General features: G+C 44.2%; 1 protein-coding gene across 17 annotated transcripts in view; it reads left to right on the top strand.

Moving 5' to 3' along the window:
* The window catches only part of TP63 (tumor protein p63), an 875,477-nt gene that overhangs the window by 781,705 nt on the left and 81,186 nt on the right, over positions 1 to 12,586 (top strand). For 6 of the 17 annotated variants that reach the window (XM_063916481.1, XM_063916479.1, XM_063916480.1 and 3 more), the window contains exon 1: positions 9,774 to 9,943. The exons of the other annotated variants lie outside the window; for them this stretch is intronic. In XM_063916481.1, the coding sequence (XP_063772551.1) occupies positions 9,902 to 9,943 (42 nt within the window). In that variant the 5' untranslated portion in view covers positions 9,774 to 9,901. Of the gene's footprint in view, positions 1 to 9,773; positions 9,944 to 12,586 lie in introns of those variants that run through there. 17 annotated transcript variants of the gene reach the window in all.

Below are 12,586 nucleotides of genomic sequence, written 5' to 3'. Positions count from 1 at the left end.
CCATTCGGCAGATTCCACGCACAAACTTTTCAGTGGGATCTGCTGGACAAATGGTCCGGATCACATCTGCAGATGCATCAGCGGATAACCTTATCGCCACGGACAAGGGTGTCTCTTCTGTGGTGGTTGCAGAGTGCTCATCTGTTAGAGGGCCGCAGATTCGGCATACAGGACTGGGTCCTGGTGACCACGGATGCCAGTCTGAGAGGCTGGGGAGCGGTCACACAGGGAAGAAACTTCCAGGGAGTATGGTCAAGCCTGGAGATGTCTCTTCACATAAATATACTGGAGCTAAGAGCGATTTACAATGCTCTAAGTCTGGCAAAACCCCTGCTTCATGGTCAGCCGGTGTTGATCCAGTCGGACAACATCACGGCAGTCGCCCACGTAAACAGACAGGGCGGCACAAGAAGCAGGTCAGCAATGGCAGAAGCTGCAAGGATTCTTCGCTGGGCGGAAGATCATGTGATAGCACTGTCAGCAGTATTCATTCCGGGAGTGGACAACTGGGAAGCAGACTTCCTCAGCAGATACGATCTACACCCGGGAGAGTGGGGACTTCATCCAGAAGTCTTCCACATGATTGTGAACCGTTGGGAAAAACCAATGGTGGATATGATGGCGTCCCGCCTCAACAAAAAACTGGACAGGTATTGCGCCAGGTCAAGAGACCCTCAGGCAATAGCTGTGGACGCTCTGGTAACACCGTGGGTGTTCCAGTCAGTGTATGTGTTCCCTCCTCTGCCTCTCATACCAAAAGTACTGAGAATTATACGGCAAAAGGGAGTAAGAACGATCGATACTAGTGGCTCCGGATTGGCCAAGAAGAACTTGGTACCCGGAACTTCAAGAGATGCTCACGGAGGATCCGTGGCCTCTACCTCTAAGACGGGACCTGCTTCAGCAGTGACCGTGTCTATTCCAAGACTTACCGCGGCTGCGTTTGACGGCATGGCGGTTGAACGCCGAATTCTAAGGGAAAAAGGCATTCCGGAAGAGGTCATTCCTACACTGGTAAAAGCCAGGAAGGAGGTGACTGCACAACATTATCACCGCATTTGGAGGAAATATGTTGCGTGGTGTGAGGCCAGGAAGGCCCCCACGGAGGAATTTCAACTGGGTCGATTCCTACATTTCCTGCAAACAGGATTGTCTATGGGCCTCAAATTGGGGTCCATTAAGGTTCAAATTTCGGCCCTGTCGATTTTCTTCCAGAAAGAATTGACTTCAGTTCCTGAAGTCCAGACTTTTGTAAAAGGAGTACTACATATACAGCCCCCGGTTGTGCCCCCAGTGGCACCGTGGGATCTTAATGTAGTCTTGGATTTTCTCAAATCCCATTGGTTTGAGCCGCTCAAATCGGTGGAGTTGAAGTATCTTACATGGAAAGTAACCATGCTACTGGCCCTGGCTTCAGCCAGGAGAGTATCAGAATTGGCGGCTTTATCATATAAGAGCCCATATCTGATTTTCCATACGGACAGGGCAGAACTGCGGACGCGTCCTCATTTTCTGCCTAAGGTGGTGTCAGCGTTTCACCTGAACCAGCCTATTGTGGTGCCTGCGGCTACTAACGATTTGGAGGATTCCAAGTTGTTGAACGTGGTCCGGGCATTGAAAATATATATTTCAAGAACGGCGGGAGTCAGAAAGTCTGACTCACTGTTTATATTGTATGCACCCAACAAGATGGGTGCTCCTGCTTCTAAGCAGACGATTGCTCGTTGGATTTGTAGCACAATTCAACTTGCACATTCTGTGGCAGGCTTGCCACAACCTAAATCTGTCAAGGCCCATTCCACAAGGAAAGTGGGCTCATCCTGGGCGGCTGCCCGGGGGGTCTCGGCATTACAACTCTGCCGAGCTGCTACTTGGTCAGGGGCAAACACGTTTGCAAAATTCTACAAATTTGATACCCTGGCTGAGGAGGACCTTGAGTTCTCTCATTCGGTGCTGCAGAGTCATCCGCACTCTCCCGCCCGTTTGGGAGCTTTGGTATAATCCCCATGGTCCTGACGGAGTCCCCAGCATCCACTTAGGACGTTAGAGAAAATAAGAATTTACTTACCGATAATTCTATTTCTCGTAGTCCGTAGTGGATGCTGGGCGCCCATCCCAAGTGCGGATTGTCTGCAATACTTGTACATAGTTATTGTTACAAACAAATTCGGGTTGTTATTGTTGTGAGCCGTCTGTTCAGAGGCTCCTACGTTTGTCATACTGTTAACTGGGTTCAGATCACAAGTTATACGGTGTGATTGGTGTGGCTGGTATGAGTCTTACCCGGGATTCAATATCCTTCCTTATTGTGTACGCTCGTCCGGGCACAGTATCCTAACTGAGGCTTGGAGGAGGGTCATAGGGGGAGGAGCCAGTACACACCACCTAATCCTAAAGCTTTATTTTTGTGCCCTGTCTCCTGCGGAGCCGCTATTCCCCATGGTCCTGACGGAGTCCCCAGCATCCACTACGGACTACGAGAAATAGAATTATCGGTAAGTAAATTCTTATTTTAATGTTGCATGCGTATTAATACACATATGTTAAATCCGAGCAATTTGTATGTAACAAAACAAATGAACAGCAGTTCAGCTAAGAGCTGCCTGCATAATTGTTCTTAACTGTTAAGAAATGTGTTTCTATTGGTAAATTATTTCATTATTTTTTTTTTTGCGATGTAAGATGTAATCTGACAGCACATAACAAATCCAGTGTATGGCAGTATGGAAGGAACACAAGCAGTGTGGATGTCTGCATTTATTAAACTCTTCTAGAAACAATTTGTGTTGTATTGTTTGTAAGTAGTAAGTAGCAGTAAATGCATTAGCCATTCATTCATAATAAATACTGTAGTGAGGCTATGGGTAACTTGAGAGGTAGCTTCCAAAGTCTGTTGGACAAGAAAGGTAGCTTAAGGCCACATAGGTCTGATGCTACATAAGTGATGTGATTTGGGAGTAAAAGAGTTATATTTTGTTGGAGTTTGTAGTATTCGATGGACAGTTATAGATTTGTACAGTATTTCTAGCTAAAAGGAAGGCTACAGGGTGGTAGTTAGGAGTTTATATAATGGTGGGTTTAGAGGGGGTTCTTCCTCCTTTCTTCAGGAATCCCTGCACTACCCGGCTTCTAATGTCTGCAACCTATGCACTTGCCAGATCCATTGCACATGCGCTGCGACTGTCTGCGGACTGCAGGACAGGTAGCCCACCTCATCTATGAGGGCAGGAGCTGAGCTCAAACTAACCCTATAGAGAGGTACAATGGTAACTTTACAGGCTGTGCTAGAAAAATGACAGAAGCTGAGTGGTTGTCTATATAGGTAAAGGAGAATATAGTGATATATGTGATAGAGAATATATGTGATAACAGAGAATGTGATACCTTTTTCTTGGCATTTAATTTGCAAATTGGTGATTTTTTCAAAAACATTTCTCTAACGTCCTAGAGGATGCTGGGGACTCCGTAAGGACCATGGGGATAGACGGGCTCCGCAGGAGACATGGGCACTTTAAGAAAGTCTTTAGACCTGGATGTGCACTGGCTCCTCCCTCTATGCCCCTCCTCCAGACCTCAGTTTGATACTGTGCCCAGAGGAGCTGGGTGCTTTTCAGTGAGCTCTCCTGAGTTTGCTGATAGAAAGTATTTTGTTGGGTTTTTTATTTTCAGGGAGCTCTGCTGGCAACAAACTCCCTGCATCGTGGGACTGAGGGGAGAGAAGCAGCCCTACTCTCTGAAGCTAGGTTCTGCTTCTTAGGCTACTGGACACCATTAGCTCCAGAGGGATCGGTACGCAAGATCTCACCCTCGCCGTCCGTCCCAGAGCCGCGCCGCCGTCCCCCTCGCAGAGCCGGAAGACAGAAGCCGGGTGAGTATGAGAAGAAAAGAAGACTTCAAAGGCGGCAGAAGACTTCATGATCTTCACTAGAGGTAACGCACAGCACTGCAGCTGTGCGCCATTGCTCCCATACACCTCACATACTCCGGTCACTGTAAGGGTGCAGGGCGCAGGGGGGGGGGGCGCCCTGGGCAGCAATATAAACCTCTTATTTGGCAAAAGGAGCATATATACAACTGGACACTGTACATATGCAGGAGCCCCCGCCAATTTTACACTTTAGTGGGACAGAAGCCCGCTGTCGAGGGGGCGGGGCTTCTCCCTCAGCACTCATCAGTGCCATGTTTTTCTCCACAGCACCGCTGAGAGGAAGCTCCCCGGACTCTCCCCTGCTTATACCACGGTAGAAGAGAGGGTTTTAAAGAAGAGGGGGGCACATAATTCGGCGCAGATAATAACAGCGCTAATGGGTAAACATTAAATTGCTGTGTTTTTTCCTGGGTCATATAGCGCTGGGGTGTGTGCTGGCATACTCTCTCTCTGTCTCTCCAAAGGGCCTTGTGGGGGAATTATCTTCAGATGAGCATTCCCTGAGTGTGTGGTGTGTCGGTACGTGTGTGTCGACATGTCTGAGGTAAAAGGCTCTCCTAAGGAGGAGATGGAGCAAATGTGTGTGTGAGGGGTGTCTCCGTCGACAACGCCGACACCTGATTGGATAGGTGAAATTAAGTGCTAAGGTAAATTTATTGCACAAAAGATTAGAGAACAGACAGTGAATCTACACATGTCTGTCCCTGTGTTGCAGAGACCTTCAGAGTCTCAAAACGCTCACTATCCAAAATAATAGACACTGATATCGACACAGAGTCTGACTCCAGTGTCGACTACGATAATGCAAAGTACAGCCAAAACTGGCAGCAAAGTATTCAATATATGATTATTGTAATAAAAGATGTTTTGCATATCACTGATGACTCATCTGTCCCTGACACGAGGGTACACATGTTTAAGGGGAAGAAAGCTGAGGTAAATTTCCCTCCTCTCATGAAGAAAAAGAGCGGGAATCTCCAGACAAGAGACTGCAGATTCCCACAAAGAATTCTCAGGGAGTATCCTTTCCCTACTAGGGCCAGGATACGATGGGAATCTTCCCCTAGGGTGGACAAAGCTTTGTCACGTTTACCCAAAAGATAGCGCTGACTTAACAGCTATCCTCAGGGATCCTGCAGATAGCATGCAGTAAAAGTACTTTGAAGTCCATTTACACACATTCTGGTACACTACTCAGACCGGCGATTGTGTCGGCATGGGTTTATAGCGCTGTAGCAGCGTGGACAGATACCTTATCAGCGGAGATTGAAACCCTAGATAAGGATACCATGTTATTGACCCTAGTATATGTATATATATATATATATATATATATATATAAAAGATGCTGTCTTATATATATATAAAACATGCCCAAAGAGACATTAGTCTACTGGGTTCTAGAGTCAATGCTATGTCGATTTCTGCTAGACGTGTCCTGGGGAACATGCAATGGACAGGTGATGCCGACTAAAAGAGGCATATGGAAGGTTTACCTTACAAGGCTGAGGAATTGTGTGGAGAAGGGCTCTCGGACCTGGTCTCCACAGCTATAGCTGGTAATTCTGATCTTTTGCCTTATATTCCCTCACAGCCTAAGAAAGCACGACATTATCAAATGCAGTCCTTTCGGTCGCAGAATAACAAGAAAGTACGAGGAGCGTCCTTTCTTACCAGAGGTAAGGGCACAGGGCACAGCTAGTTCCCAGGAACAGAAGTCCTCCCCGGCCTCTACTACATCCACCGCATGACGCTGGAGCTCCGCTAAGGGAGTCCGTCCCAGTGGGAGCACGTCTTCGACTCTTCAGCCACATCTGAGTTCACTCACAGGTGGATCCCGGGGTAATAAAAATTGTTTCTCAGGGTTACAAGCTGGAATTCGAAAGGTGCCTCCTCGCCGGTATTTCCTTATCGGACCTACCGGCTTCTCCCACAGAAAGGGAGATAATATTAAATACAATTCACACATTGTATCTCCAACAGGTGGTGCTCAAGGTTCCCCTCCTGCAACAAGGAAGGCGATATGACTCAACCTTGGCTGTAGTCCCGAAACCGTACGGTTCGGTCAGACCTATTTTAAAATTAAAATCTCTGAATCTATACGGGAAAAGGTTCAAATTTAAAGTGGTATCGCCCAGGGTGATCATCGCCAGCCTGGAAGGGGGGGATTTGATGGTGTATCTAGACATAAAGGCTGCATACCTTCATGTTCCCATTTATCCACCCCATGAGGCGTACCTGACAATTGCGGTACAGGATTGTCATTACCAATTTCAGGGTAATTGGCGGAAATAATGGTGCTCCTACACAATCAAGGAGTCACAGTTATCCCATACTTGGAGGATCTCCTAATAAGGGCGAGATCAAAAGAGCAGTTGTTTAACAGCGTGTCACTTTCGCTGAAGGTGTCACAGCAACACGGCTGGATTCTCAATTTCCCGAGGTCACAGTTGGTTCCTATAACTCGTCTGCCCTTCTTGGGTATGATTCTGGATACAGACCAGAAATGGGTTTACCTTCAGATAGAGAAGGCCCAGGAACTCATGACTCTAGTCAGGGACCTATTGAAACCAAGACAGGTGTCAGTGCATCACTGCACTCGAGTCCTGGGAAAAACATTCCCTTAGGCAGGTTCCATGCGAGGACTTCAAATGGGACCTACTGGACAAGTGGTCCGGGTCACATCTACAGATTCATCAGTTAATCACCCTATCCCCCAGGGCCAGGGTATATCTCCTGTGGTGGCTGCAGAGTGCTCACCTTCTAGAGGGCCGCAGATTCGGCATTCAGGACTGGATCCTGGTGACCACAGGCGTGAGCCTCCGAGGCTGGAGAGCAGTCACACAGGGAAGATATTTCCAAGGTCTTTTGGTCAAATCAAGAGACTTGTCTTCACATCAACATATTGGAACTAAGGGCCATATACAACGCCCTACGTCAAGTGGAGACCTTTTTTCGCGACCAACCAGTTCTGATCCAGTCAGACAACGTCACCGCAGTAGCTCATGTAAACCGCCAAGGCGGCACAAGGAGCAGAGTGGCGATGGCGGAAACCACCAGAATTCTTCGCTGGGCGGAGAATCATGTAAGAGCACTGTCAACAGTGTTCATTCCGGAAGTGAACAACTGGGAAGCAGACTTCCTCACCAGATATTCATCCTGGAGAGTGGAGACTTCATCAGGAAGTCTTCGCACAGATTGCAGTTTGGTGGGGACTGCCACAGATAGACATGATGGCGTCCCGCCTCAACAAAAAGCTGCAGAGTTATTGCACCTGGTCAAGAGACCCTCAGGCAGTAGCGGTAGACGCCCTAGTGACACCGTGGGTGTTCCAGTCAGTCTATGTATTTCCTCCTCTTCCTCTCATACCCAAGGATTGAGAATAATAAGAAAAAGGAGGAGTGAGAACAATCCTCATTGTTCCAGATTGGCCACGAAGGATCTGGTATCCGGATCTGCAGGAAATGCTTACAGAAGATCCGTGGCCTCTTCCTCTAAGGCAGGACCTGTTGCAACAGGGCCCATGTCTGTTCCAAGACTTACCGCGGCTGCGTTTGACGGCAAAAGGCATTCCGGAAGAGGTCATTCCTACGCTGATAAAGGCTAGGAAGGACGTGACATCTAAACATTATCACCGTATATGGCGAAAATATGTTTCTTGGTGTGAGACCAGGAATGCTCCTACGGAAGAATTCCATCTGGGCCGTTTCCTTCACTTCCTACAAACTGGAGTGAATTTGGGCCTAAAACTTAGGCTCCATTAAGGTTCAGATTTCGGCCCTATCCATTTTCTTTCAAAAAGAATTGGCTTCTCTCCCAGAAGTTCAGACTTTTGTGAAGGGAGTGCTGCATTTTCAGCCTCCTTTTGTACCTCTGGTGGAGCCCTGGGACCTTAACGTGGTGTTAAGTTTCCTTAAGTCACACTGGTTTGAACCACCTAAAATGGTAGAGTTAAAATTTCTCACTTGGAAGGTGGTCATGTTATTAGCCTTGGCTTCGGCTAGGCAGGTGTCGGAATTGGCGGCTTTGTCTCATAAAAGCCCCTATCTGGTTTTCCATGTCGATAGAGCGGAGTTGCGGACACGTCCTCAATTCCTGCCTAAGGTGGTATCATCCTTTCACATGAACCAGCCTATTGTGGTGCCTGTGGCTACGCGTGACTTGGAGGACTCCAAATCCCTGGATGTGGTCAGGGCTTTGAAAATTTACGTAGCCAGAATGGCTAGAGCCAGAAAAACAGAATCACTGTTTGACCTGTATGCTGCCAACAAGCTTGGCGCTCCTGCTTCAAAGCAGACTGTTGCCCGCTGGATTTGTAACACCATTCAGCAGGCTCATTCTACGGCGGGATTGCCGTTGCCTATATCGGTTAGGACCCATTCCACTAGGAAGGCGGGCTCTTTTTGGGCGGCTGTCCGAGGGGTCTCGGCATTACAGTTGTGCCGAGCTGCTACTTGGTCGGGTTCAAACACCTTTGCAAAATTCTATAAGTTTGATACCCTGGCTGAGGAGGACCTCATGTTTGCTCAATCGGTGCTGCAGAGTCATCCGCACTCTCCCGCCCGTTTGGGAGCTTTGGTATAATCCCCATGGTCCTTACGGAGTCCCCAGCATCCTCTAGGACGTTAGAGAAAATAAGATTTTAAACCTACCGGTAATCTTTTTCTCATAGTCCGTAGAGGATGCTGGGCGCCCGTCCCAAGTGCGCACTACTTCTGCAATACGTGTATATAGTTATTGCTTCAATAAGGGTTATGTTATAGTTGCATCGGTCCTGAACTGATGCTATGTTGTTTCATACTGTTAACTGGGTAGTTTATCACAAGTTATACGGTGTGATTGGTGTGGCTGGTATGAATCTTGCCCTTGGATTAACAAAATCCTTTCCTCGTACTGTCCGTCTCCTCTGGGCACAGTTTCTCTAACTGAGGTCTGGAGGAGGTGCATAGAGGGAGGAGCCAGTGCACACCCAGGTCTAAAGACTTTCTTAAAGTGCCCATGTCTCCTGCGGAGCCCGTCTATCCCCATGGTCCTTATGGAGTCCCCAGCATCCTCTACGGACTACGAGAAAAAGATTTACCGGTAGGTTTAAAATCTTATTTTTTTTTGTCAAATAAAATCCTTCATTTATTTTTATGCTACAAGTATGTTCTGAAAATACAGTATACTAGGCAATAAATGAAATGCATATCATAGAGAAAATACGCTGAAACCCAACACTGCAGTAAATTAGATGAATAGTGCATTTTTGTGTATTTTTGTGGCATAAATTATTTTGTGAACCTGTGTATTATTGTTAATCTTGCACTTCTATAATAATAAAGTATTACCAGTAATTAAGTTAAATATACATTTAGAAAGAACATATATGTATACTGAGTGTGCATTCTATCATGACATGCACTAAACCATCGCTGTTTTACGCACCTTTCAATCAGACATCATTATACATTCAAACATCAGGAATCTGTATAGAGCTGTAACTAGTTCTATGTACAAATCACAGGTTACTGTATTTTTGGGGAGCAGGGGACGCTGCACACAGCATACTGAGGGGCAACCATTCTGTAAGCATGCTCCCAGTGGTACTCTGTGTATGTCAGCCCACCGCTTGCATGTGGAGATGGCCCAAAATTTCCTTTTGTCTGTCTCCTTTTGTAAAGAGTTGTGTGGAATTTTAACTACCTACTGAGGTGGGAGAGGCTGATCTCATTTCAGATCAGGACCAAGGTGGAACTTTTGACAGATTGGACAGGTAAAGGGAAGACACTCCGCCCTCTCCATGCCTGAACCCTAGGTGTATATATAAACAGAGTGTTAAATAAATGATGTGACAGAGAGAGGGAGAGAAACTTCATTATTGCTGGTGTCTTCTTTCATGATTTGTACCTATTTGGGGCTAGTCAGGGGGGTGTGCAGATAATCCTTGCACCTGAAAAGAGGACAGCATCTCTGATTAACCTTACAGCCAAGATGTTGTACCTGGAAAACAATGCCCAGGCTCAGTATTCTGAGGTAAAGTATAGTCACTGCAATATTCATTTTTTTTTTAAAATAAATTCAAATACCACTGTTGGAGGCCGTATGATTTTTATACACACACACACACACACACACACACACACACACACACACACACACACGGGTATATATATATATATATATATATATATATATATACCCATCTACAATCTCTATCTATGTAGCTATCTATCTATGACTATGTACATGTGTTGGGGATGCATACATGCTCTACATCAATACATACAGTACATACATACATACATACATACATACATACATACATACAGATGTATAGAGCAATGATATTATATGGCTTGGTGAAATGCTTTTCTAAGCGATTTGTCTACTGTCAGAGCATTTGAATAAACCATTTATATAGTGCCGTTTTGCAAATACATATTCTATAATCATCAGTTACTTTGCATTTGCCTCTAGTTAAATACTTTATACAAAGAGTATCTTGGCTGTATCCAAATACATCTTGCAAGACTGACATGACATTCCTCAGTGCGACAGTAAAAGGGCAGCTGCTGCTACTCATTTGAATGGCCAGGATTATATGGTATTGTGCAACAAGGCAAAATGTGAAGTGTTAATATTATAATATACTAGGTACTGTAGTTAGAGGAATTGTGTAGCTATTGTTACATGTGAAATGCTGTCCCATTTTTTTTTTTTAGTACATATGATTTGATTTCAAGATTTCAAAAGGCTTTGAATAGTATTTTATTGCACTGGAAACTGTCCAAAGATTTGTGTGTCAATTGTTGGCGGTGACATTATTTGCTGTATAAGCAGGTGGGAGCAAAGTGGTTGTTCTTAATGATCTAAGAAGGTTTGATTTAGCTTCTAATGAGATTTTAAATTCCTACAGATTATTTACCTTTTGTCTTTTGCAATATTAACCACCAACAATTCACAGTTCTCCATATCCGAATTTTGGAATAGAGCAAGTCTCCCCAAATAACTTTATACCTATTTGAAATAGTAGTCAACTGTCTTTTTCATAATGACGGGCTCATTTCCAGAATGGGAATGTGTTATGATCCCTGACAATCTCCATTTAGGGTAAGACAGGCTATTGTGTTCATGATTTCTCAATACAGCTAGCAGCAATCACCATCACTATGAAATTCAGCTCTGTTATTCCTATTAGATGTTTAATAAAGTCATCCACCAAGTAACTCATAATTTTCCTTACTTTAGTTACATTGTCTTAGAAGCTACAGATATTGCCTTCTAATAGCCAAGATTTCACTTTCTGACTCATTATTGTGCAAACCTTGCCTTGTGAGCAATAGCCTCATGCAATAAACAGGGCAAAAAGTTTATTGTATACAGTTGTAAAAGAATATTATTTATACTGTTTGTTGTATGTAATGTTAGTCATTGTATTTGGAGACTTCAATAATAATTGTGTTTCATTGAATTTTCAGTTGTTTGTGTATAAGTTTCGTCTGTTGAGATACAATCCTTCATAAATCCAATGAAGGATTTTGCAAAGGTCCAATTGATTATTTAGAATTAATTAGCCTTTACCCAATGTGCGAAGGAGATAACAGTTATGTTTAGAAAGGACATTCCAATGGAGTGTAAAATAAAAAAAAACGTATAACTAGAAGCAGGTTCTCTTTCTGACAACAATCTATAACACTCTCTTTTAACAACTAGTGCTTCAGACTCCTTTTTGAATACTTCAAGCACAAATGTTGTAGTCTGATGTAAAGTCTTCATAAGTGAGTTGTTTGATTAGACTCTATTTTATGTTCTATTCTTGTGAATGGGTGTTGTCAGTGGTTCAATTTTAAAAGATGAGAGGAAGCAAAGGATAAGACTGGGAGATTACAGTGCTAATAGTGTTCAGGGGACTTAGGAGGAATGGAATTTCAGCTTGTCAAGCTTTCTACCACCCCCATACTGCCCACAATCTCATAGCCCCAGATAAAATGGCAGAAATGGTAATTCAAACATACCCCTATGCATTCTACACTGCCTCCATGTGGGTGATTATGTTGCTATTTCACTCTTCAAAAGAAGCAACCCTGGTTAATTAAAAGCATTGAATGAAAATAGTCTCTGGAGTGTTACTGTAATAAACTAGGGCCAGAAATCAGAGCAGAATTGGTCAAATTATAAGTAGTTCTTGGAAATGCTTTGCTACAGCAATTTTCGTGCAAGTAAAATAAAAAAGGTATGTTTTGAAGAACGTGCACTGTTGCTACCTAAACCTACTGTATTAGCTTCAGTCTAAATAAATGCATACAGTAGCTAAAACCTCTGATAACTCACCTTATATTATCTACTAATGAAATAATAAAGTTTGACCCCCGCATCTGTTAATACGTACCCGTTACAGAAAAGCATAGCACTAATAGTTTTCTTTTTGGTGTATTAAGAAATATGTCCTGCAGAGAGAGCGAACTGGGGAATGAGCAATTTTGTTAAAAATAAATAAATAAAACTGTTAAGAAATAAATAGGATTATTAGAGAACTTATTTCTGTTTGCTCCATAGTTTCTTGGTTTTATTCTCCTATCGCCATTTTAAAAAACAACACACTTTATTGACCCACATTTGTCACCTGGGCCTATCTTCCCAACTATCACTTTTCTAAGGTCACCACCAAATTCAATG

This window comes from Pseudophryne corroboree, chromosome 4, assembly GCF_028390025.1.
Source record: "Pseudophryne corroboree isolate aPseCor3 chromosome 4, aPseCor3.hap2, whole genome shotgun sequence".
In the NCBI taxonomy this organism is placed as follows: Eukaryota; Metazoa; Chordata; class Amphibia; order Anura; family Myobatrachidae; genus Pseudophryne; species Pseudophryne corroboree.
The sequence above is the reverse complement of the archived record's forward strand: the minus strand, read 5'-3'. Positions and strand labels throughout refer to the sequence as shown.